At 45.5% G+C, this 27,882-nt stretch overlaps 1 protein-coding gene across 2 annotated transcripts in view; it reads right to left on the reverse strand.

Annotated features, from left to right (window-relative positions):
- Window positions 1-3,416: 3,416 nt before the first annotated feature.
- The window catches only part of LOC137420685 (H(+)/Cl(-) exchange transporter 5), a 146,141-nt gene continuing 121,675 nt past the window's right edge, over window positions 3,417-27,882 (reverse strand). For both annotated transcript variants that reach the window (XM_078773362.1, XM_078773413.1), the window contains 3 exons: window positions 23,101-23,499; window positions 13,467-13,683; window positions 3,417-4,274 (listed from right to left, as the gene is read on the reverse strand). In XM_078773362.1, coding sequence (XP_078629488.1) covers window positions 4,184-4,274; window positions 13,467-13,683; window positions 23,101-23,499 — 707 coding nt within the window. In that variant the 3' untranslated portion in view covers window positions 3,417-4,183. The remainder of the gene's footprint in view (window positions 4,275-13,466; window positions 13,684-23,100; window positions 23,500-27,882) is intronic.

Here is a 27,882-nt window from a genome sequence, read left to right on the forward strand (position 1 = left end):
ACTGCCAAAATCAAGACTCTCTGCTCACCTTCACTCCTTCATTCCTCTTTTCTCCCACCTCTGGAACAAACTCCCTCACTCTCTTCAATCCCACTCCACCCTCCAGGTCTTAAAACAGCTGTTCACCACCATCTCTTATCTTCCCCCATCCAAAACCTTGATCTTTTCTACCCCCGCTAATTTCACCCCAAATCCACTTTTTTGAAATACCAACTTCTGCCCTGGAAGTCCTTGGTGTCCTTGTGTTTTATACTTCTCCCACCCCCCTTCCCATGCCTCCTCCCCCCAAGCCCTCTCCCTCTGCTTTCTTTTGATCACCCCCAACCCCTCTCTCTGTGCTATCTTTTGATCACCCCCAACCCCTCTCTCTCTGTGCTATCTTTTGATCACCCCCAACCCCTCTCTCTCTGTGCTATCTTTTGATCACCCCCAACCCCTCTCTCTGTGCTATCTTTTGATCACCCCCAACCCCTCTCTCTGTGCTATCTTTTGATCACCCCCAACCCCTCTCTCTGTGCTATCTTTTGATCACCCCCAACCCCTTTCTCTGCTATCTTTTGATCACCCCCAACCCCTCTCTCTGTGCTATCTTTTGATCACCCCCAACCCCTTTCTCTGCTATCTTTTGATCACCCCCCAACCCCTTTCTCTGCTATCTTTTGATCACCCCCAACCCCTCTCTCTCTGCTATCTTTTGATCACCCCCAACCCCTCTCTCTGTGCTATCTTTTGATCACCCCAACCCCTTTCTCTGCTATCTTTTGATCGCCCCCAACCCCTCTCTCTGTGCTATATTTGATCACCCCCAACCCCTTTCTCTGCTATCTTTTGATCACCCCAACCCCTCTCTCTGTGCTATCTTTTGATCACCCCCAACCCCTTTCTCTGCTATCTTTTGATCACCCCCAACCCCTCTCTCTGTGCTATCTTTTTATCACCCCCCAACCCCTTTCTCTGCTATCTTTTGATCACCCCCAACCCCTCTCTCTGTGCTATATTTTGATCACCCCCAACCCCTTTCTCTGCTATCTTTTGATCACCCCCAACCCCTCTCTCTGTGCTATCTTTTGATCACCCCCAACCCCTTTCTCTGCTATCTTTTGATCACCCCCCAACCCCTTTCTCTGCTATCTTTTGATCACCCCCAACCCCTCTCTCTCTGCTATCAATCTTACCTCCAAACTTTGTATCATTTGCACATTTGGAAAGATGAATGTAAACCCAAATTGTCCAAATCGTTGATGCCGATTTTGAATCAAGGGGGCCGCAAAGCTCCCCTCCTTTTATATAAGGGATCATTTCTCTGTGTGCAGCTTTAACATAAATAACACACATATATATATATATATATATATATATATATATATATATATATATATATATATATATAAATAACCACCTTTGGAGGCCATTTTTCCCCGCAAAGCGGACTAACATGGGGACTGAAAAATCGTTTCTTGGTTTCTACTGGACGAAATCGGCTGCAAATTTCAGAAGTAAATGCTTTGTACGTTGAGGTAATATGTTCCAAACTTCAGCAACGTTCGTTTCCGCATTCTTGTTTTATTAAGAAAACCCTCGAATCAATGTTGGTGTCCGTCCGTCCGTCCGCCCAAAACGTTTTCGCGCTCATATCGCAAAGGATAAGCATTGAAACCAGTTAAAACTTGGCATATACTGCACATCGGCCAATGCATCTAATTAATGGCTTTCGAAACAAATTCCACCGAAGTGCCACCGTTTTTGCTGGGCTCATTGGGGTGATCCCAAAAAGCTGGACATAGAAAAATGTCGACTCCGGTAGTAATCAATATGGAATGAAGTTGCGTGCCGATGGAACGAAAAGGGCACAAAAAGAATGGTGGCAAATTTTTTATTTGTTCAAGATTGGATTGATACTGTATTTCATGATAAGCAATGGGAGAGATGGTTTAGTCTCGGGATGGTTTACAGTCTCGGGATGGTTTACAGTCTCGGGATGGTTTACAGTCTCGGGATGGTTTACAGTCTCGGGATGGTTTACAGTCTCGGGATGGTTTAGTCTCGGGCAGGACCCCGATACAGATCACATAAAATAGGTTGGTTTTTGTCCCCCGTCGCACCGCGGAGCGAAAGGGGGACTATGGTTTTCCCTTCCGTCCGTACGTGCGGGCGTGCGTGCGTAAGCGAAGGACCGAATTCGAATTTGGTGTGTGGGTGCAACCCACGTCAAAATCCACGATGGCCGCTGCCATGTATGTCTGACGCCATGTATGTCTGAAACTTGAGCGGAATATCTTGAAAAATAAGCGAAGTACCAACTTCTAATCTGGTGTGTGGGTGTATCTAGGCATAAGGAAGAACGCTATTGAAAATTGGGTCTCCACGTCAAAATCCAATATGGCCACCGCCATGTATGTCTGAACCTTGTGAGCGGAATATCTTGAAAAATAAACGAACTACTAACTTCTAATCTGGTGTGTGGGTGTATCTACGCATAAGGAAGAACGCTATTGAAAATTGGGTCGCCACGTCAAAATCCAAGATGGCCGCCACCATATATATTGGCCATACCACCGACCATACCATACATGGTTCATACATACCACAGACCATACCGACCATACCATACCATACCATACATGGCCATACCAACGAACTACTAACTTCTAATCTGGTGTGTAGGTCTATCTACGCGTAAGGGAGAACGCTATTGAAAATTGGGTCACCACGTCAAAATCCAAGATGACCGCCTTGCGTCTTCCACTTTGTCAACTCACATCACTTCACCGACGGGGGACCTAGGCGTAACGCTTGTTAATTCTTGTAATTTAATCGATGTATGTGATGTCTCCATGTATTTTTCCATCTGTCATTGTGATGGCCACTTATAGTGGCCATAGAAAATGAAGGACATTCTTGGGGAAAATGCCAGGGGCATAGAAAATGAAGGACATTCTTGGGGAAAATGCCAGGGGCATAGAAAAGGCCCGTTTATGAGTATGTGCCATGTGGAAAACTATAGATAAGAAGGCACATTCCAAAGCTTGTAGAAAAATGCCAAAGAATAGAAAAGAAGGGACATTCAAAAAATCTCGTGTGCATGCTGGACTACCCTTGTGTTCTCAGGAGGAACCAAGTAATGTTCTAGAAAAGTTCATATAAAGGGGCGCTCTACATCTATCGGTTAAAATACATTTACTTCTTCATGCAGCTGTATGAATCAAATTGGTGCTCTTTCTTCCAAAATAGACGTGGATACTTACATACCTGGGAGGACTCTGTTCCACCTTCTGTAACCCATGGATGGAGACGCACACAAACGCGAACACACACACACACACACACACACACACACACACACACACACACACACTCACACACTCACACACTCCAAGGTGAGTCTACGAAGAGGTGAGGCTAAAAAGAGAACGGTGTTCTTTTGGCTGATTCAATATCATTTATTCACATCAAAGGCAGTGGTTTGAAACAATTGATGGGATAACATCATGGAAGGGAAAATGGGCCGAGTTAAAAGTTTGAGTACGTTTTCATCTACAATATAGATATTTTGACAGATTTTCTTCACTTGGGAATGAATACAATGAGAAAACACAGTTGGAACAAATCGTTTATACATCGTTCCTTTTTCCCCACCAAAACAATTCCAAATATAGTACAATGACCAAAATCAAGTAATCAAAATGGAAACAGTGTTTTAACAATTTCGGGATAAAAGAACGAAGCCGCAGTGGACCTTGATGTCCCAAGAGAAAGCAAGGTCATTTGAAAGACAAATGTACACAGACACTTGGATTACAGGGAAGGGACAGAGTCAGATTCCATATTATATGGACAATCACAGTGGCAGAAATTATTTAACACATCTCATCATAAACAACATTCAGATTATGAGCATAAATAATAATACACAGATTTCACAAAAAGGTTTCACCATCAGCAATGTGTGCAAGCTGAAAGAGAGCGAGAGCAATACGACGTGACAACTGTGCAAATCACATAACCGGAGTTCTTTGGGAGTGGTGGTTCGTGGGATGAGAAGTCTGTACAATATAATGTGTGCAATCAGCTCACAAGATGAGATGTGCAGGCAACTCTGTGTGCAGCAACACAAACCACAAAGGTGTATGAAGCAAATGTGATTGCTTTGAAGGACATGAACGATGTGAAAAAGAGCACGTGCTTAGTTGAATAGGATGGAGTCTGGGTCCTGGTTGACCATCTGGGCCATGTGACGAAGAACGTCCTTCTTGGTGATTATTCCCAGCAATCTCCTGTACACACACCACATTCAACCACAAAGACCTTGGACATCGTTCAGACAGCATATTCCAGGATTTTAGACCGGATACCCTCGCATCTTCTTGCCATGTGTTGATCATAACTACCAAGTTTGGTGAATTTCTGCACAACCGTTTAGGAGGAGATTGTTCGTCCGTCTGTCCATCACACTAACAGACAGACGGATCCTATTACAATGTCACCCCGTTTTTTCAAAAAGTGTCAGTATAATAAAAAAAAATAGGGGAAATATTATTCAAGGTAAAAACAGAAAAATGGGGGCAATACCCCTGGGTGCTCACCTGGTAGAATAAAGCGGTATACTACACCAACTAAAGGTATTGTTACGGTTTTTAGAACCTTCACTTTGTAAATTTAGTAGTAAACTTCCTGTGTACATTTCCCCTTAATTGGCTGTTAATTGAAATAAGTGCACCTTAGCTAGTCCTAATTGGCTAAGGCTAACCCCCGCTCTAGCAGGGAAAATGGCCTTTTAAAATGCATGTTGTTGTGTTGTTGTTAGCTAGTCCATGTACAAGCACGTAGCCAATCATAGAACCTCTCTATAGTTATTTCACTAGTCTGTGTTTCAGATAAGGCTGTGTGTCCAATAGTCGATCTTACGTTGCACCAAAATCAAATAAGATAGATCCCCTTTCAATGGCCCCAGAACCTCCATTGCCAACTGCATTGCCTCCATTGCCAACTGCATTACCTCCATTACCAACTGCATTCGCCGCCATTGCCCAGGTGCTCTAACTCGGAGAAGAAGGGCGTGGCCCGCCCATCGTCATCAAGAGGAGGAGTCAGCCAGCCCCGATCAACCAACCAAGAATGAGTGGGTTTGGCTTGAGAGGGTGGAGAGAGAACGATCAAGCAGTTTCGCGAATGTTCCAGGGTGTGGCGCTATATAACCCGTTGCGCAGAGCCCCCACCAGAGTTCTGTGGAGAGGTGACCAGAGTTCTGTGGAGAGGTGACCAGAGTTCTGTGGAGAGGTGACCAGAGTTCTGTGGAGAGGTGAGAGAGTTCTGTGGAGAGGTGAGCTGAGTTCTGAGGGAGGTGCGCTGAACCAACGTGAGAGAGTTCTGAGGAGTCCTTCTGTGGAAAGAGGTGGGCAGGCAAAGCAGTGGAGAGAGAACGCATGAGGCGGAGGACGTACGAGGCCTGAGGGAAACGCAACTTGGAACAGCCCTGCGCACGAAGCTCTGACGCGCTGCTGCACGTGGACCAGATTGTGGAGGAGTCGGCGGCCGTTCGCCTCCAGCCTGCCATCCTGAACGGACTCTTCTCTCCCTTCCAGCCATCCACCCCTGCCATACTATCCATTCATGTACGTGAGTTTGTCTTGTTTGTTCTGTCCTGGGTATAAGTTAAGCTGTGTAAGTAAGAATTGCCCTGTGTATCTGCTTTTTCATTTTCCCTGTAAATTACTTTTATCTCTTCTCTTCTTTGGTTTGTGTAAATAGTAGTTAATAAATATCTGTTCCTCCATTCTTTGATTTCTTCTTTCTCATCCGATCGCTTTAGAGATTTCCCCATTGAGTTCCTGTGGTGCGATTTCGGCCAATGCTTATGAATCGGGTTAGTCTTTGCTAACGGCTCGAACTTCGGACTGCTAACCCGCTCGGCAAATACCATCTTGTCCGTGGTTTCGAGCGGAGTTACCCACCTGCCTTGTGGAGGGATTGGCGGGGGTGTACGGGAATCCCTTGACCAATCACCTCGGCCAATCCCACCCCATGGGGGAGCGGGGTAGCTTCAGGAACGGAGACGGCCAGTGTACAAGACGAGGGGATTAAACCCCCCTCGGTAAGGGGAGTGCCGTCGTCAGATTCCGTAACAGTATTTTAAAACTTTATTCTCGGGCTATTTAACCCAATTTCAATGGTTCCTCGCAGACAAGGCAGCATGTAGAATTATACTAATGTAATCATAAGAATTTAAAAAATACCTATTTTGGGTGGGCAATATCCCCTCCCACCGTAAACTCCCTCAGTCCCCAAGTTTTCGAATACGTGAACAAACTTTGGTACATCACGGGTGCTGAAGGTTGTGGTCAAGTTTCATGAAATTTGTTTGTGCAGTTACAGAGAAAAGAGCAAATACCTATGTCGGGGTGGGGGGGGGGGGGGAGAGGTGGGGAGGGACAAACCTGGACCCAATTTGACCCCCAAGTAGACACCGATTTTTTAAATGCCATGAACAAACTTGAGTTGAAACATACCAAATATCATTCAAGCCAAGTTTAGTCACAATCCCATCAGCAATGCGGAGAATAAGTTGCCAGTGTTTACGCACTGACGGACTGACGACACGCCATCACACAAGCTCCCTGGAACGATGTTCCAGGTGAGCTAATACATAAATAAACAAGTACAGATACATTCAAAGTACACTGCCCCTTTGACAAAATAATGTCGCGCGAATGCCCTCGGTTAATACCGTGGACTCGCGGATGGCCAAACAAACTTTAATGGAGGCGACGATCAATGACGGATTTGACTATGCCAGCACGGGAGGAAGAAGGAAGAGGAAGAAGCGGCAAGCCCTTACCTGTAGCGATCTCACCGGCAGTCTTCAACCCTGCAAATTAATCTCACACGAACGCAGGATTTGGAATGAAAGAGAAAATAATAGAAGGGTTTATTCAAAATAAATATCGGAACAGGGAAACGCGGTCATAAAACTAAATTTTAGGTTGGGACATCCCCACTCACAGACTTCGGATACAACAATGGGAGAATGAATAAAATAAATGTCCCGTCGTGTATTTGTTTATGTGAGCTTATCTGTCTGGCAGTGTAGCGTCGGGTCGATGTTCGAGCGCGTCGTCCGACACAGCTCCGGTTGGCGCGAAGAAAGGCCTCAATGTGCCCCCGCTCGCCCGCTGCCAGGCCCCGAACCACCCGCTCGCCCCAATCTCGTCTGCTCAACGGCACGCCTTGCTCGCCCGCTCGACGGTCACACGCGAGGTCCCGTTTGCTCGTACACCAAGCCTCGCTCTAAGCACCAGCCTCGCTCCAAGCACCAAGCACCAAGAGCCCGCGAGAACCCAGGGAAGACGACGATGACGATGACGACGACCCAGAATGCCCGCGAGCGAGTCGTTTTGTCACCCACGGTGTGACGTCAGCTCTCCTCCTCCACCAACCACTCCCTCACTTATTCATGGTCTTTCCCGCCTTCTGACGTCACTGGCCTTTCGCCATCAAATCAGCGACCTGCTTCTAAGTAGTGGTTTTGCACCTTCCGCACTGATTGGTCGAGTGTTCGCGCCTTCCACACTGATTGGCTGAGGTGTCCATGGTCGGTGGCCAATCAGTGTGCCGCTTCCTTCCACCTTCCTTTCACCAATCAGTGGCCAGCTTCTTACCCAACCAATCACACGTTCTCCTGGGCGAAGCTACAGCCTGCCTTGCACGATGTTTGTTGCTATGCCAGCTGGTGATGTGGCTGGCTGCGGCCCCATCGGCGGTGCCCCGATCTGGCTTCCTGCCTGTTCTTCCTGTAAGTCTTATTGTGGCGGAGGATAATTAATTAATGTGTGGTGCGCTAATGGGCCTATCTAGGTGTCTATAGGATGTATTGCCATAAGGGACACTGGGTTGCTCACAGAGGGAATGACAAACGGAGGGAATTTTACCCATAATCCCTGTACTAATTAGCATGCCCCGCCCCCTCATGGCGGGCACACAGATACAACTTATTCTGACATGCGGCTAAACATAGGACTTATTACAAGTAGATTCCTTGTCACGACAGTCGAGTACCTACCGATGCAGATCTACCTGGATCTAGATATTCCTCTACCCACCGACATAACAACAATAAACAACATTGTTGGGGCGCGCCCGGCGCATGGCGAGGCCGCCGTGCAGCACACAGACGGTATTGGAAGGGAGAGGTATACAATAAATTGATTGATTAATTGCGTAATTAAAATTTATTATAATCATAAAATAATTAATTTCTTAATAAATTGGCGAACAGCACACCTAAACCACCAGTGTTTCATCCGAAGGTTGAAAATTGATTAAATAGTTAATTAACTTAAAAAATTAATAATTAATCGATGAATCAATAAATCAAAAATATCCATAATACCAAAATCACTTCGTCATTGTCATGTCCAAATATCAGCTTCCTCAATCAACACGTGCCTGAGATATTGCCAGATAAGACAGAAAATAAATAAGTGATAAATAATGAAAATACGTAAATAATAGTCGTAAAAATAGAACTGCCACTTTATAACTGTTGGCAGTGATGACCGGTTTCCTCAGCCTTCCCGCATTGACACGACCCCGCCCTGAGACGACCACACCACATTGACACCACCCCGCTTTGACACGACCCAGCTTTGAGACGGCCCCGGTCTGACACGGCCCCGCTCCGACACGGCCCCGCTCCGACACGGCCCCGCTCCGACACGGCCCCGCTCCGACACGGCCCCGCTCCGACACGGCCCCGCTCCGACACGGCCCCGCTCCGACACGGCCCCGCTCCGACACGGCCCCGCTCCGACACGGCCCCGCTCCGACACGGCCCCGCTCCGACACGGCCCCGCTCCGACACGGCCCCGCTCCGACACGGCCCCGCTCCGACACGGCCCCGCTCCGACACGGCCCCGCTCCGACACGGCCCCGCTCCGACACGGCCCCGCTCCGACACGGCCCCGCTCCGACACGGCCCCGCTCCGACACGGCCCCGCTCCGACACGGCCCCGCTCCGACACGGCCCCGCTCCGACACGGCCCCGCTCCGACACGGCCCCGCTCCGACACGGCCCCGCTCCGACACGGCCCCGCTCCGACACGGCCCCGCTCCGACACGGCCCCGCTCCGACACGGCCCCGCTCCGACACGGCCCCGCTCCGACACGGCCCCGCTCCGACACGGCCCCGCTCCGACACAACCCCGCTCCGACACAACCCCGCTCCGACACAACCCCGCTCCGACACAACCCCGCTCCGACACAACCCCGCTCCGACACAACCCCGCTCCGACACAACCCCGCTCCGACACAACCCCGCTCCGACACAACCCCGCTCCGACACAACCCCGCTCCGACACAACCCCGCTCCGACACAACCCCGCTCCGACACAACCCCGCTCCGACACAACCCCGCTCCGACACAACCCCGCTCCGACACAACCCCGCTCCGACACAACCCCGCTCCGACACAACCCCGCTCCGACACAACCCCGCTCCGACACAACCACCCTCCGACACAACCACCCTCCGACACAACCCCGCTCCGACACAACCCCGCTCCGACACAACCCCGCTCCGACACTACACCGCTCCGACACTACACGGCATTGACACCACACCGCTCTGACACCACACCGCATTGACACTACACCGCATTGACACTACACCGCATTGACACGACCCCGCATTGACACGACCCCGCTTTGACACGACCCCACTTTGACACAAAGCCTGCTTTCATCAGACACGCTTTGATACAACCCTGCTTTCATCAGACACGCTTTGATACAACCCTGCTTTCATCAGACACGCTTTGACACATCCCCGCTTTGACACAACCCCGCTTTCATCAGACAAGCTTTGATACAACCCCGCTTTGAAACAACCCCGCTTTGATATAACCCCGCTTTGATACAACCCTGCTTTCATTGGACATGCCTTGATACAACCCTGCTTTCATTGGACATGCCTTGATACAACCCCGCTTTCAGACAACCCCACGTTCATCATAATTAAACGTTCATCATAATTAAACATACACCGAAAAAAGTCACATGGCTGGAGAAGATAAAATGTAGTTTCTTCTTCTTCACACAATAACAATTTCTACCTTCCCAACCATACAATCATGTTGAAATTTTAAGCACTTCTTCCACTTGAAGACATCGACATTAGGTTAAAGTTTGATGTTTATCAATCAAGCGGTTGAAGAGAAATTTATTTTTTAATCTTTCCCTTCAATTATTTATGGCTGCCAAACCAAGCAACCAATCATATTGAAATTATATACATTTATTCCACTTGACCCCTTCTACATTACTTTAAAGTTTCATGTCGATCAATGAAGCGGTTCAATAGATACAAGGTTTTTAAGATATCCGTTGAATTATTTATCGCTGCCAAACCATGTGACCAATCGCAAATTCCAAAAGGTCATTTTAGCACTCAGCTAGGGAACATATTTGTGAAGTTTCCAACTCAATATGATCAAAAATGTGGGAGGAGGTAGGTTTTAAAGGTTTATGCTTCAAAAAGTTATAGCTCCCAAGCCATGTGACCGACGATGTCACGGTCCCCAAACTTTTTGTTTGTCATGGGGATGCGATTATGCATGCAAAGTTTGGCCTCGATCTGTTGAGCTGTTTCGGAGAAAATGGGTTTTTAGTGGTTTTTAAGGCTTTTCTCTTTACACAACATGGCGACCGAACCACGTGACCTATGACATCATTATTATTATTATTATTTTTTTTTTCTACATCAATTTATACCTCGATGATGCTCAAGAAATATAATCGTGATCGGATGAAGTTTTTTTTTTTTACTTGTCGCATTATGAGGCACCTATGACATCATTCACACATGTTATTCTGCACGGAGAGTTATTAGTCCCCTACCGGTGTACACTGGAGGGGACTATAGGTTTGCACGCCGTCCCTCCGTCCGTCAGTCTGTCAGTCCATCAGTCAGTCAGTCAGTCAGTCCGTCAGTCAGTCCGTCAGTCAGTCAGTCCGTCAGTCCGTCAGTCCGTCAGTCAGTCCGTCAGTCAGTCCGTCAGTCCGTCAGTCCGTCAGTCCGTCAGTCCGTCAGTCCGTCAGTCCGTCAGTCCGTCACGCAAAGAACAGTTTTCCGGACTTTTTTTCAAAACGCTTAATGCTAATGATTTCAAACTTGGAACATGGTTTCCTCATGATAAGTTACAAGTCGAGTTCGAACTTCACGACGTTTCGATCATTTTTGACAAAGTTATGGCACTTTGAACTTTAGTAATTCTGACAATTCTGATGATCCTTACCTCAGTGCCATTTTAAGTTTTAATTTCCTTTAAAAACCAATTTCTCTGCAATAATAGGACCTATTGAGATCAAATTTTCACCATAAGAGGGACTCGGTCTGTAGAATATTTTAATGGTAATTATGACGTCACAGGTCACGTGCTTCGGCCGCCATATTGTTTTTCGTGAAAACATGAAAACCCCATGAAAACATGAAAGGCAGAATCGCATACCCATGATGAACAAAAAAATGAGCGAGCATGACGTCATGTGTCACATGGTTTCAGAGTTATGACGTTTTTAAGCATGAACCTTTAAAACCAAGCCGCTCCCTCATTTTTGATCCAATCGAGGGGAAACTTCACAGATCTGTTCAGCATGTCAGTCTATTAAAATGTCCTTTTGGAATTTGCGATAGGGCACGTGGTTTGGCAGATATCGTTAATTAAACGGAAATATTTTTTTAAAATGGATATCTCTTGGATCGCCAGTACCTCAGACCGTGAGTTGGTAATTATATAATTCACACAATGCAATACGTGCAGGCCGCTCCACGGAGCGACCTTGCGGGCTTATCAACGAGGCGTGGCGTCACACACGTGTCTCAGCATACCTCAGATCAAGTTTGAAAACCCGTATCAACGGTACATAAATTTGCATATTCGATCATTTTTGACAAAGTTATGGCACTTTGAACTTTGGTAGGGGACATGTATTGCAGCGCAATACTCAGAATGCTTGTTTACAATGAGCCATGTGTCAATCTGTTATACACAGTGCTTTTGGAGATATAGAAGTGCAAAGTTTTTTGCTTTTTTCCAAGATGGCGCCCGTATCAGGTGACCTATGAAGTCATAATTACCATTAAAAGATTGTACAGGCCGAATTGCTCCTATGGTGAAAACTTCCTGTCATTCGGTCCAACGACTGCAGAGAAAATGATTTTTAAGGAAATAAATACAAAAAATGGCAATGGCACAATCATTCACATGGCCTGAGAAGAAAAAATGTACGGAGAAAAAGGTTTTTTTTGTATTTTTCACAAAAAATATGGCGGCTGAACCATGTGACCTATGACGTCGAAATATTTAGGTTTCTGAATTTTTTTTTCACTTCGGTCATGCACAAAAAATATATTTGTGGCATCAAGGGTTCCATTTGTTCATAACGTTAGCACTTTTCATAACGTCATAATGTTAGCACTTTTAATATCCGAAGTAAACATATTTTTGGTCCCAATGCAGAGTTTAATTAGAATGAGCCATTAGGGTTAGGGAGTTTTGAGCCATGACTCAAATCTTTCCATCGAGCCATTTCAGAGATATAGAGGGGCAAAGTTGAAGGTTTTTTTCCAAGATGGCGCCCATACCACGTGACCTATGACGTCATAATTAGCAGTAAAAATTATGCAGGTCTATCCAATCACTTGTTGAAAAATTCGTGCCAATTGGACTAACGGTTGCAGAGAACGTTGAGTTTTTAAGTTTCCGGACATGAAAAACAGGGGCGGAAGAAAGAAAATAAACTCGCACAGAAATAATAGGTATTCCTCTACATTGTATGTCGAGTAAACCTAATAATTCATTTATTAATCAATTGGCTAATAGCATACCTAAACAACCACCGTTTCATCCGAACCTGTAACTTTTTGAAAATTAATTTATTATGTAATTAATCAAGTAATTAAATAATTAATCGATTAATTGATTAATCATTAAATAATTAATCAATTAACAGATTAATCAATAAATCAAAAATACCCTTTACAGTCAAATCACTTTGGTGCCTTCACTGTCGTGTCCAAATATCAGCTTCCCTGCTCAAAAAGTACCCGAGATATTGCCAGATGAGAAAGAAAATAAATAAGTACTTAATGAATCGATAATTAATTAATTAATAGAAAAACAAAAAATACCGTTTTTGCCAGCTTCCTAGCTCAAAGGATGGCTGCGATATCGCCCGGACAAACAAACAAGCAAGGAAACAAACAAGCAAACAACCGGAGTGAAAACTGAGAACTCCCGGTCAGCACGCGTCATCGCCGGGCCCTCTCCGGTGCCCAGAGATGACGTTATACAGCGGCTGGAAATAGCATAGGAAAGAATGCAAATAAACAACTCCAATGACTAAGTTAGGATAGGGCAATGAAGAAAAGGCCAACAATGATAACCGTGTTTGCTGGGATAATATCCGACTCACCCGTTGTGGGTAACAAGCGATTGCCGGATGCCGAGCTTGCGAAAAATGTCCACCACGATGTCCATTGGCGTCTGGTCTGAGACGGTGAAAGGCGAAAGGTCAAGGATGGGGCGCAACTTGAGGGGTCGAGGGGCGTCAGGAGGAAGAGGAGGTGCATGGGGCCCAAAGTACACCCTAGAGTTGCTCACCACACCTTCGCCACGCTTCCGGGCATTCTCTGAGGAAAAGGATGCGAATCAACAATAAAGGGGACATGGTGATGGAGATGATCAGACATTAGTACTGCAAGAGAAAAAGAATATTCAAGTGAAGAGTCAAATAAATAATTAACAGGTACTGCACTGTATATTTAAAAACATCTTGAAGTGCAATATAATATTTCAACGTAAAATGCAATGCACCAAATGCCACCTCAAGTCCGCAGAACACCAAGCCAATGGGTGACCTTGTATATGGCAGACCATTCAAACCGAATGATGGATCACATCGAAACATAGCTCTTTACCAAGTCTGTGGTTCTTTGCAGAAATAAGAGTTTTGAGATACAGGGCATACACTGCTTGAGCTTTGTGCACGGATGCAAAGGGGAACGAGCCATCACAATAATCGACTCTCAGAGGAGGGAATGTGAAATGGCATGGCAAGGAACCACTTTCTCACTGTGGATCTAACTTTATACCCTAGCTGTCCGTTCAAGGAGCTCGTACATCACAGAGGAAATTATTCCAATTACCCTGACCGATCTGATCTCGGTAACCACAATTAAGTGAGCTGGTGACCTCCATTTATGAAAAGAAAAATCTCTCAAGTGCTTTACCCAGGACAACTAGCAAACATGAAGTGTTGCGTGAAGGAACAGGCAACTACAGATTCCTTGAAAGATCAGATTTAGAAAGAAATGGTTCATTTAGTAACATTTTGAGATAATCGAGGCTAGAGCTAGCATTATTATGGAAAGTTCCTGACGACCGGGCCTCCAACACACTTCTGGAAAACAAGAGGACCAATGGCACACCCAATCTCCTCAGATCAGGGGAAACATACGTTTGTCATAAGCAAGTTTTCCTGCCTGGTTAGGGAGACAATAGGCAAAAGATCTCCATTATTCTCACCCTCATGTGTTTCATTCATGACCACTGCACCCGCAATGACACACGCACCTCTCACTCACTCGAACTCTATATCATCACTCGCCTCCATCCCATCTCTCTTTTTTTCTGGCGAAGGGTTAATTTCCGAAACGACAGCTACTCCTTTCTTCCCACGGCATACCTCAATTAACTTCCTGTGCTACCTGTCTACCAATGCAGATCAACACTATAACCTTCAGCAATAAGATGAGTTTTTCTTTCCATCGTTTCATTCTACTACATTATGTTATGCACTTCAACTATACACCATATATGATTGTCAGAGAAACCACTCAGTACAATGACTACATGGTCCATAACATCCAGTGAACCAGAGAAAACATACATTAATGAAACTTAGAAAGAGATAATCAGATTTTTAAACAATAACACTATCGATACAATCTCTGAGGGATTCTGAAGGAACAATGCTCCATCTATCAGCAATAAAGAACTTAGATGAGGCTCGAGACAAAATACAGCTAAGTTGAACGACGCTCCTTTCCATCAGGATCAAAAGTGGAGTACAACATACAACAACAACATGCATTTTAAAGGCCATTTTCCCTGCTAGTCCTTGCGGTCCCCATGACAATCTTCTCCATTTTGCCCTATTTTCTGCATCTCTCCTTGTTAACCCCCTTGCCCGCATTTCTTCTTCCACCATCTTTAGCCAAGTCTTTCTCGGTCTTCCCCGTCTTCTACTTCCTTCTACATTCATTTCCATCACTCTTCTCAACCAGTCACTTTCATCCTTCCTCAACACATGACCAAACCATCTCAACCTGTTCCTCTTCACAGCATCAATCACAGGCTCTATTCCCATCATCTTTCGCAATTCATCATTTGTCTTCCTCTCTCTCAACGATACTCCACACATCCGTCGAACCATTCGCATTTCCACCCTTTCCAACCTTTGTTGCTGCTCTACGTTCATTACCCATGTCTCGCTCCCATAAATCATAACACTTCTCACACATGCAGCATACACCTTTCCCTTCAGCTTCAACGACACTCCCCTCATCATCAGCACGCCACTCAATTCCCGAAACTTCTTCTATGCACATCTCACTCGAGCAACCGTTGCCGAGTCTGATCCACCTTCTCCATTCAGCATGTCTCCTAGGAACAAAATGTTTTCACACCTTCCAGCTTCACGCCGTCTCCAAGATCCAACTCAACATTTCCTCCATCTGCAGCTCCCTCTGTGCACACCTTACATTTGAATGTAGCTGCCACACTGGTTAATGACCCTCTCAGACCACTACATTTTTGATGAACCCACTCAGCGCACATTGTACACTGAATGGAGTTCACTCCGACACCCTTCCTACACACAGCACAGGGCCACTTCCCAGTTCTTTCCACCTCACCACATGCTTTACCACTTGCCATCACCTTCGTCTTTCCGATATTCACCTTCAGACCTTTTGTCTCCATACATTCCTTCCACGTGTTCATCCTTTCCTTCAGTCCAACCATACTTTCCACAATCAACACCAGATCATCTGCATACAACAACTCCCACGGTAAACCCTCCTTTACGTTCTGAGCCAGCACCTCCATCACAGCTACAAATAGTAGTGGACTTAGTACCGACCCCTGATGCACTCCCACCTTCACCTCAAACTCACCACTGTTCCCGTCCTTCGTCCTTACAGCTGTGCGCGCTCTTTTGTACATTGCCATCACTACTCTGATCAACCATTCCTCCACTCCTAACTTCCTCAATGCCCATGTCAATACTTTGCGTGGAACCCGATCGAATGCTTTCTCCAGATCAACAAACCCAAGAAACAACTTCTTCCTCTTCTCCATGTACTTCTCCTGAAACTGCCTCACAATGAAAAGCGCGTCTGTCGTTCCTCTTCCTGGCATAAATCCAAACTGCATTTCGTCGATCTTCACTTTCTTCCTTATCCTCCTCTCCAACACCCTTTCCAATACCTTCATTCCATGCTCCAATAACTTTATCGCTCGGTACGAGCCACACTCCAGAGGGTCACCTTTCCCCTTGTATAGAGGGACGAGGGTACTCAGTTCCCAATCCACTGGAATGCGGCCTTCTTTCACCACCAGATTACAGATCTCTGTCATTCTCTTCACACCCCAACTTCCTGCTGCCTTCAACATATCTCCCACAACTCCCGTCGGCACTCCCGCTTTTCTACCCTTCATTGCTTTTATCGCTTGGTGTTGGGTGTTGGTGTTGGTGTTGGTGTCGGCTGGTGTTGGGCTAGTCTTACTAGTTTTACTAGTTTTACCGCCCCAACACCAAGGCATTATCGCACAATCAACTTCCGTAAGCTAAACGCTCTTTCACCTACCTCATTCTCATCCACCCTCTCTGAAAAAATGTCCACTTCTCCCTTCATTGACCTCCACACCCCTTCTGACCTCACTGACTACTACAACCACACTCTCTCCTCCTGCCTTGACCAGCTTGCGCCTGTAAAAACCAAAACAGTTTCTTTCACCCATTCTGCTCCCTGGTTTACCCCTGAACTCCACCTGATGAAAACTCGTGCTCGCCAACTTGAAAGACTCCGCAATAAAACGGGTCTCACAGTTCACTCCCAAGCCTACAAGGACCACCTACAACACTACAAAGATGCCCTCTCCCGCGCCCGCTCTGCCTACTACTCTCAAATTATCCACTCTGGCTCCGGAAACCCAAAAGCACTCTTCTCGACAATAAACAAACTCCTCCGCCCCCTGAACACCACCACCCACTCATTCACAGTAGACAACTGCATCTCCTTCCTCTCTTTCTTCCAACGCAAAATTGACAACATCTACAACAGCTTGACCACCGCCGCACCCGCTCCCCCTCCAACCACCTGCCCCCCCTTGTCCTGCCATCCCCTGTCTCGGTTCTCCCCAATCTCCCCTACTGACCTCTCTGAACTCCTCATAGGAATGAAAACTGCCACCTGCACTCTTGACCCCATCCCCTCCAGCTTTGTCAAAGCCTCCCTCCCTGCTCTCTCTCCACTTATCATTGCAACAATAAACTCCTCCCTGTCTACAGGCATCGTCCCACCTTCCCTCAAAATTGCTGCTGTTACCCCCATTCTAAAAAAACCTGGTCTAAACCCTGACACCCTAAACAACTTCAGACCCATCTCCAACCTACCCTTTCTGTCAAAAGTTTTGGAACGCGCTGTAGCCACTCAACTCAAACATCATCTCTCTGCCAATAACCTGTATGAAACATTCCAATCCGGATTCCGGTCCAACCACAGTACTGAAACTGCTCTCCTCAAAATCACCAACGACCTTCTCCTCTCCTCTGACGCTGGCAACCTCAACATTCTCGTCCTCCTCGACCTCAGCGCTGCCTTTGACACCATCGATCACACTATCCTCCTCACCCGACTTGAATCCACCTTTAACGTTACCGGCACTGCCCTCTCTTGGATTAAATCATTCCTCTATGACAGATGCCAGTTCATCTCCATCAATAACTGCAAATCCCCCACTGCTCCCCTCCCCCAAGGTGTCCCCCAAGGTTCAGTTCTTGGCCCCCTCCTCTTCATCCTTTACCTGTCCCCGCTCGGTCACTTAATCCGCCGTCATGGTCTCCAATTCCACTGCTTCGCCGATGACATCCAGCTTTTCATCTCCACCAAGTTCGTCTCCACCGACACCCACTCTATCCTGACAAACTGCATCACTGAAATAAAATCCTGGCTTCAAATCAACTTCCTCAAGCTTAACTGTGATAAATCTGAAATAATCATCATTGGCCCAAAAACGCTCACAAAATCCACCCATAACTTTGCCCTCAACATCGACGGTATCCCAGTATCCACCTCCCCTCACATCCGGAATCTTGGCGTCATCTTTGACCAAACCCTTTCCTTCGACAAATACACTAAACAGATCACAAAGTCAGCCTTCTTTCACCTGAAAAACATTGCCCGTCTCCGCTCATCCCTCTCCTCCACGGCTGCAGAAACCCTCATCCACGCCTTCATCACCTCCCGTCTGGACTACTGCAATAGCCTCCTCTATGGTTCACCCTCAAAAATCACCAATAAACTCTAATACATTCAGAACTCCGCTGCCCGTCTACTCACCCATTCCCGGACCCGTGACCACATCACCCCCGTCCTTTACAAGCTTCACTGGCTCCCCATCCCCCAGAGAATCCAGTACAAAATCCTCCTCTTGACATACAAAGCCCTCCATAACCTGGCCCCATCCTACCTGGCTGACCTCCTCTCCAGACACACTCCCACCCGCAACCTCCGCTCTGCTGGTACAAACCTCCTGACCCCCTCCATCCGGACCAAATTCAGATCCTGGGGGGACAGGGCCTTCTCCATCGCTGCGCCCACCCTCTGGAACTCACTACCTCACACCATCAGAGACTCCTCCTCACTCACCACATTCAAAACATCACTAAAGACCCACCTGTTCAACACTGCATTCAACATTCAACCCACAGCATTTAACCCCTGACTATCTCTTCTCCTTCTCCCTCCTTTTGCTTTAAATATTTCCCTATTGATTCTTGTCTTTTTTGCAATTGTTGTTTTCATGTATTGTTATGCATTATGTTTGCCACTCTGTCAAAGCGCCTTTGGGCTTCTGGAAAAGCGCTATACAAAATAAATGAATTATTATTATTATTATTATTAGTGTTGGGCTAGCGGTGTTGGGTGTTGGTGTTGGGCTAGCGGAATCCCTGGTGTTGGGCTAGCGGCTAGGGTGCCGGCTTAGGATCCAAGGATCCTGGGTTCGAATCCCGGTCGATCGCTGAATTAACGCCAGGGGGGTTGACTCAGCCTGTCATCCTTCCGAGGTCGGCTAATTGAGTACCAGTTCACTGGTAATTCCCTGTTTGTCGTTAAAGGCGGCAAAAAGGGTTGGCGTCAGGAAGGGCATCCGGCCGTAAAACATTGCTTCAAATAGGGGACCGAAAAACAACAACAACCACGGTTCCCGAAAAAGGCCAACCCCCGCTTTGCGGGGAAAAATGGCCTCTAAAGGTGGTTGTTGGGTTTTTTTTTTTTGGGTTTTTTTTTCTTTTTTTTTTTTTTTTAATTGCTTTTATCGCTTCCTCAACTTCCTTCTCAGTTATCTTCTCTGCCGGTCCTAAAACTGGGTTACTCTCTATGTTGCCATCCCATTCATTCTCTGTATTCAACAGCATTTCCATATATCTTTTCCATCTTCCTTTAATTCCATCTGGGTCGACAACGATTTGTCCCACTTCATCCTTCAAGCAGCTCACCCCCATCACATCACACCTCTCTTTCGCTATCTGCTTTGCAATCCTGAATACTGCTTTCTGACCCTCTTCCGAATCCAAGCGTTCTCCGAACATTTTCCTACATGCCTCCTGTGCCTTTGCTACCTCTTTCTTTGCAGCCTTCCTGGCTGCCTTATACCTTTCATGCTCGGCTGTTTCTGCTCCCGTACCCTTCGCCTTCTGCCACTCCTTGAACTTTTTCCTCTTCTCGTCAATCCTCTTTCCAACTTCATCATCCCACCACCATGTTTCCGAGTGCCTCGGTGGTCCTTTTGTCCATCCACATACCTCACCAACGGCTCCCAACAGACTAGCTTTCATTGACATCCAACCACTTTCAAGCTCAACCACATCATCCTCGACCCTACTCAGCCTCTCTTTTAATGCCTCCCTTACTGTCACCTCTTTCAACCTCCACACCTTCATTCTCGGTTGGTACTTCACCCGCCGAGCTCTCCTTGCACCTTTCACCCTTACGTCGCAGACAACCAAGTGGTGCTGTGAAACAGCCTTCTCCCCCGGGATCACCTTTGTGTCTCGGAGGTGCCCCCTATCTCGCCTACGCACCATCAGGTAGTCAACGGTTGTCGTCGACCCACTGACGTGTATGTAACAAGCTTATTATCCTCTTTCTGGAACTGAGTATTACAAATCAACAAATCAGCTCCATCAGCAAACTCCAAAATCCTTTCACCTTCTCCATTTCTCACACCATATCCGTAACCCCCATGAACTCCGTCAAAACCATCCATACTCCTTCCCACATGTCCATTTAGGTCTCCTCCTACCACAACAACTTCCTCATCTTTCACGTTTTCCATCAGCTTCTCTATCGCACACCAGAACTTGTCCTTCTCTTCATCGCTCCGACCAACCTGCGGAGCATATCCCGAGATGACGTTCACCAAGAGCTTTCCAATCATCATTTTCACCATCATCAACCTATCACTCACTCCAGTCACACTCACCACACTGTCTACAAACTCCTCAGAAAACAGGACACCAACACCATTCACACCCTCCAGGCACCCTTGCCACACAAACTTGTATTTCTGTACCTGCCTACCCTTCACCATTCTCACACCACTTCCCTTCCATCTCATCTCTTGCACACAACATATGTCCACTCTTCTTCTGACCAATACTTCCACCACTTCTCCTGATCTCCCTGTCATTGTCCCTACATTCCATGTCCCAAACCTCAGAAACCGATCTCCACTTCGGGCTGTACCCTGCCCACATGTAGTTGTAATTGTCATGGTTCTCTTTTTGAGGCAATGTTTTTTTTATGGCCGGATGCCCTTTCTGACGCCAACCCTCTTAGTCGCCTCCTACGACACGCAGGGATACGGCGTACCTATTCTTATCCAGGGTACACACTGGGAAACGTTTAAAACATGGAAATCCTGGGGGGGGGGGGGGGGGGGTCACCGCTGCGGTTTAAACACATTTAAATAAATATTTAAACAAAACCATGAAAACAATCCGGGAAAAGTCTCTAAGTGAGAACGTGGATTTGAGAAAGCAGGAGCAGAGGTGACAGAACAAACGAGAATATAGGGGGCGGGGCACAAGTCGAGACGAGGAGGCCGCACGAGACACCAGGCCGCACGAAGCGCGGACAAAGAAACGACTAATTACACACAAATTTGCAACAACTACAAAACCAAAACCAAATAGAAACACACAATAACACATACACAACAAAATACGCAGCGGAAATTTGACAAAGAAACGAACGGGAAAACACTCAAACTTTGATGCCGTGGAGAGATCAAAGCAAGCCCCGTCGCTCGAGGGACCGGAAGCGGAATCCTCGTAGAAGCGGAGTAGAAGGAGCAATTAAAATCTCCATCTAGAGTCGAGACGGACAAGGCCATTTTAATATGTGCAACAGAGGTTTCCCATGTACGAAGAAAGTGGCCAAATCTGCAGTATTATGAGGACAGAGTTAAGATTGTACACTTGTACCCACAGACTACAGAAGCAAAATTACCTTTGACATTCTCCTTAAAACAGAACATCCACTCGGGAGAACATCAAAATTGTAAAATGAAAGCGACTCCAGACTCGGAGCATGCTCAGCTGCTGAAAAAGCCGTTCCTTTTCATAATCCTCCGCCATTCAGCCATGCGAGAGCCACTACGTCATGTTTCCTGAAGTAGCAAAACATCACTACACTTCTCCTAAACAAGGAGCTTAACTTCGACTTTGTGACGAGACAGGCAACCATCATTCATATTCAAAATAGGAACAGAGAAGACAAGGAAGACAAAGAGGCATAAGGAAGATAACTAACGATTAAGATTGCATTTTCATTTCAAGTTCACTTCTCCTGAAGCGATGAATGAGGTACGTCTCAAACAAACTTTTAACAGTGTAGCCCATACGGCAATGCTGTCTGGAACAGCGTTTGTCTGTATGTATGTACTTATGGACGTATGTACGTACACAAGTCCCTTCCGCCAGCATTTTGCGGGTTTCTTCATTTAAAAATTCGTTTTTCCTGCAACTGTTGGTCCATTTGAGACAAAATTTCCATCATTGGAGCGCCTACTCCTGCATAACTTGTAATGATAATTATGACATATGTCACATGATACGGGCACCATCTTGGGAAAACCGAAAATCTTGAACCTCTATCTCCGAAACCTTTCCGTGGAAAAAACCGAAAGGTGGTTCATTGTAAAGTATTTGTGCCCAATGCATTTCTCATGGAAATTTCTGCATTTTCTCAATGCCAAGATGGCATCCCCATTATCCAAAATGTCAGGGGACAAATCAGATGAGATCATTGAATGCTTTTATATTGACGATATCAGAAACCTTATTAAGCACGATAATGGAGTAAAGAAGTGTTTATTAAGAACAAAGCAATTTTACTGCTAGTTCTCCAATTTCAATGCTCTCAGATGGTTACTTTTACAAAAGGATTCGTTTCCTCTTCTGTAAAAATCAGAGCCATTTACGATGTCGTTGGTGCTTGGTTGGCGATTTACAAGGCGAGAATATTTTCACGGCAAAATGCCATCACATGAGTTTTTGTTCTTATCGCATGATGTGAGTGTGACCTTTCAGTTGGAACATCAGGGTAATGCGACAGCGATGTAACATATATGGCCTTTATGCATCAAAAATAAATCGAAACTCAAAACAAGAGGCAGCACAGTGTACGGCACACAGCGACTAGGCGAGAGCAGATAGCTGCTTTTAAAGAATGTTGGTAAATTATGCAGTTCAATACCTATTGCAAGAGCAATATCTCTTCGCAGCACAAAACCAACCAACCGCTGGGATTCACGAGAGATGACGACAGGAAAACCGTTGTACGAGGTGGAGCGGATCGTCCCTTCAAGATCATCGACGGTCATCTCTTCATGCGTGAGCACTGCGAGTGGTGGCTCGGAGCGTCGTGGGTGCATCACGTCCGCTGCCAGAGTCGTGTGGCTGAACTCCTCCTTGGCATCGAGGAACGGATATCCGTTGAGACGAATGTGTGCGTCGTAGATTCCCTCACGACCAAACGCATCCCCGACCCACTTGCTCGCCATTACCGCCACCATAAGCGGTACAATGTACTCCAAGCCACCAGTCAGCTCAAACATGATCACGACCAAGGAGACGGTCATGCGGGTCACACCACCTGGAAAAATAGTGGGTTCAAAGTGGAGGTAGGAAATGACACAATGGCATCACACCTGAACAAGTGCAGTCAAACGACCCGATTCCAAGCACACAATAAACAACACTAAAGTGCTTATTCGAGATTTAACATTCCTTCAAAGCAACGCTTTACTAAGGACCTCTTTTTACTCCGAGTCGTCATTCTCACTCGGTCAACATTTGCACTCTTCCCTTTTATTTTTTATATATATAATATATATATATATACAGTATCTATCTATCTATATAATTATAAAATTGAAATCTTGCGTGTTTGTATGTAACATTCGATCGGTCCGGGGGCGTGGCTTACCCCTTTGAGAGAGTAGTAATATCCACCATTTTATTAACTCGCATAGCTTTGAGGCCTGTTTTGTAGGCCCGTGGTGTCTTGCTCTCCCTCTCAGTTTTATTTCAAATCAAATTCGATATATCATTTCATTTTTCACAGTCGCTAACATAGTTTTAGACTCGGTTGAAAAAAAACGGGAAGAAAATCCGATGAAAGTTTCCGTTTATAGAACGAAATGAATTCTGAAAGGCTTGTATCTTCAAGGCCATTGAGTCTGTTTCACGCCTTTATCTTCAATCTAAGTCGCCATCTGATTTCATTTTTATCGATGGTTTTAGACTCGGTAAAATAAATAATTGAGAACATTCACGCACACACGGGAAATTGCAGAGATATATTTTAAAAATCGCGCCACGTTGATATACGAAAATACACCGCCTAAAATAATAGGCATACAATATATATCTTCGTCATTTCATTCAACATTATTACCCGGAAGTAAAATATGTTTCAGGAAATTACCGAGAGATATTTCTTCGATTTTTTTTATTATTTATATGCGCATACACTTTAAATAGGTTAATTTGAAATCTTTAATTTTCACAATGTAATTTATTTGTCATTTGATGATCGGCAAAACGATAGCACAAACACAATACTATTTGCAGGAAGAATGTCGTATCAACCCTCCGACGGCGCTATGGACGCCGACAACGAATCACACCTCACGTCTATGGACGCGAATAGCAACATCCGCACGAATCAGTCATCAATGATTTTCATTGACGCGCCTGGAGGCACAGGGAAGACGTTTCTTATTAACCTGATTCTCTCTAAAGTGAGAGCGAGTGGAGAAGTTGCCCTTGCGGTGGCCTCATCTGGCATAGCTGCTACCCTCATGCCTGGTGGAAGAACAGCGCACTCAAGGTTCCAAATCCCTCTGACACCGAGGGAAGATGGCGTATGCAACATCGATAAAAATTCCACTATCGCAGACCTCTTTCGAAGTACAAAACTCATCGTGTGCGATGAGTGTCCTATGATCAGGAGAGAGAGTTTCGAGGCTGTGGATCGCACGTTGCGTGATGTATGTGACAAAGACGAGCCTTTTGGAGGGATCTTGACGATATGCTGTGGTGATTTCCGTCAACTTCTGCCCGTGGTGAAAAGAGGGTGTGATGCTGACGTTGAGAATGCGTGCATAAAGAAGTCCTACTTATGGCAGAGCTTTGGAATGTTTCACTTGAGAACTAATATGCGACTGCCCGACGGAAGTGGGCAGTTTTCAAGATTTTTGCTCGACATCGGCGAGGATAGAATCGAGAAAAATGCGGATGATGAGATAAATTTGCCAGAGGATATACTGCTGACAGCGAGTGGGCTCGATGAGTGCATCGATACCATATATCCATCATTCGCCAATCCGATGGAGGTTTTTTCAGCAAGGTCTATATTAGTGCCCCTCAACGATATGATGCGAAACATCAATTCAAGATGCATCACAAGGTTCCCTGGTGCTAGCAAGGAGTATGCTGCGTTCAACAGTGTGACTGAGGGTACTGATGCGACGCACTTCCCAACGGAATTCCTAGATTCCGTTGAAGTCTCGGGATTGCCGCCGCACAACCTCGAGCTCAAAAAAGGATCTCCTATCATTTTGATGCGGAACTTGGACCCTCCGAAACTTTGCAACGGGACGCGCATGATTGTTGAGGACATGCTTCGAAATATTATAGTTGCGAGGATCATAAGTTCAACGTTTGAAGGCGAAACTGTAATGCTCCCTCGGATCCGACTAAATCTGTCGGAAGCTGAGGATATCCCTTTGCAGCGCTGCCAGTTCCCCATACAATCCTGCTTCGCAATGACGATCCATAAGGCGCAAGGGCAAACTATGGAGAATGTGTTGGTCTACCTGGAGAAACCGGTCTTCCAGCATGGTCAGCTGTATGTGGCGCTCAGCGAGGGAAGAGGAAAGAGAACGTGCGAGTTTATGTAAATGGAGGATCGTCGACAAAGAACATCGTCATCAGAAGTGTCCTCTGACAACAAAATCGTGGTAGTCCACGGGTCGCGTGTTTTTTCTAACAAACAAAAAAAAAAAAAAAACGTGATCGGAGATAAGGGCCGAAATCACGTGTCACAGGTAAGTGATTTAGAACGCTGGAGAGGTGAGCCTTATAGCTTGCTGGCCCAAATAATCTCCCTGATGATGTCCAGCGTTCGCTTTAGGTCTATTCTCATATCTATTCAAACTGACATTGACCCAACGGGTCATGGGTCGTCTAGTATGTATATATATATATATATATATATATATATATATATATATATATATATATATATATATATATATATATATATATATATATATGTATGTATGTATGTATGTATGTATGTATGTATATATATATATACGCGGACGTATATATATATTCCGTTATACGCGGACATAGCTTCAGGACGGTCGATCTTTAATTCTCGACAAGCTTTAGACCAACAAAGGTTTTCTTCTTATTCTACAGAAACAACAGGCATGTATATCAGACAAGTATGGATAGTGATATGTGTGTAAGATGTGTGATATGTGTGTAAGATGTGTGATATGTGTAGAAGATGTATACAAAAAGAAGAGCCACGCTAAAGCTCACTCACCGTCCCCAAGTTCAGCGGAAGTGAAGCGCAGCTTACAGTTATCGTTCACGTTACAGTTTGTGCACGTGCATATACAAATATATATATACATACATACATACATAAACACACAAGCATATATTAATATACCATTTATATTCATATAATATATTTATATATTTATATAAATGACAAAGGTAGAATGAATGAATGAGTGAATGAGTGAATGAATGGGTTACGGTTAATGATTTGATTGGGTTGATGTTGAAACATTCTTTAATCATCAAAATTTATGCCATGAGGGATTTTTGTCCGAAGTTTATGTATCCAAAATGACGCACGTTTCAGAATCGTGGTGTGTGATCGATTTGTAATTGATTCAATGGCAGAGATTTGAATGTCATTTATAGAGTGATCCGGTTGATTAAAGTGCATCGTGTAAGGTAGAGATTTGCCCTGACTGGTGTGGAAGTTATTGATTTCTGACTTGGTGTTATTAAATCGTGTGTAGAGTGTATTCTCAGTTTTTCCAACATATTGTTTGGTGCACTTTTGGCAAGTGATTAGGTATATGACCCATGTAGATTTGCAGTTCATATAGGAGGTGATGGAGAATTTTTGTCCAGTGCGAGAACTACAAAATTGGTTTCCTTCTCGTAAATGCTTGTGAATAATACATTTGTTTGCTGTGCATTTATAGAAGCCAGGGATACTAGTTTCTTTGTTGTGGGGCTGTGGGTGCTTTGTTTTTACCAAAAGGTCCCTGAGTGTCCGACCACGTCGAAATGATGTGAGTGGAGGTTGAGGAAATGTGGTGCCGAGTGTTTCTGATTGATGGAGGAGAGGAAGGGCCTTATTCAGAATACTTGGCAATTAGGATGAGGTAGGAGAGTAGGTGGTTATCAGTGGGACACGGTTAGTTGCAGGTTTGGGTTTGTAAGTCAGAAGGTCTGTTCTCGGTATGCGTTTTGCTTGGTTTATTGCTTCTTTCACAGAGTGAGGGTCATAGTTTCTTGCAATGAAGTGTGTTTCTAATTAGCAGAGAGAAGTTTCTTCTGCCATTTTTGTTGAGCAAATGCGTCTTACTCTGATTGCTTGACTGTATGGTATGCTTGCAATATTGTATGTTTAGGATGAGATGAAGAAGGGAGAAGGTAAGAGTGAGTGTCTGTTGGTTTGGTGTATAGTTCTGTTTCGAGTCTGTTATTTTGAAGTGTGAGTGATGTGTCTAGAAAGTGAACTTCGAACTGTGAGCTGTAGAATGTAAACTTGATGGTCGGATGAATCAAATTTAATTCATTTTGGAATTGTGTGAGACTAAGGGGGGATTTTGACCAGATGAACTGGACGTCATCAATATAACGTACCCAGGATTTTTCCAAGATGCTGTGATGAGGTTGTGCATAGATCTTGGCCTCTATCATTCCCATGAAGATG

The sequence above is a fragment of the Myxine glutinosa genome, chromosome 1 (genome assembly GCF_964187855.1).
Source record: "Myxine glutinosa chromosome 1, kmMyxGlut1.1, whole genome shotgun sequence".
NCBI lineage: Eukaryota > Metazoa > Chordata > Myxini > Myxiniformes > Myxinidae > Myxine > Myxine glutinosa.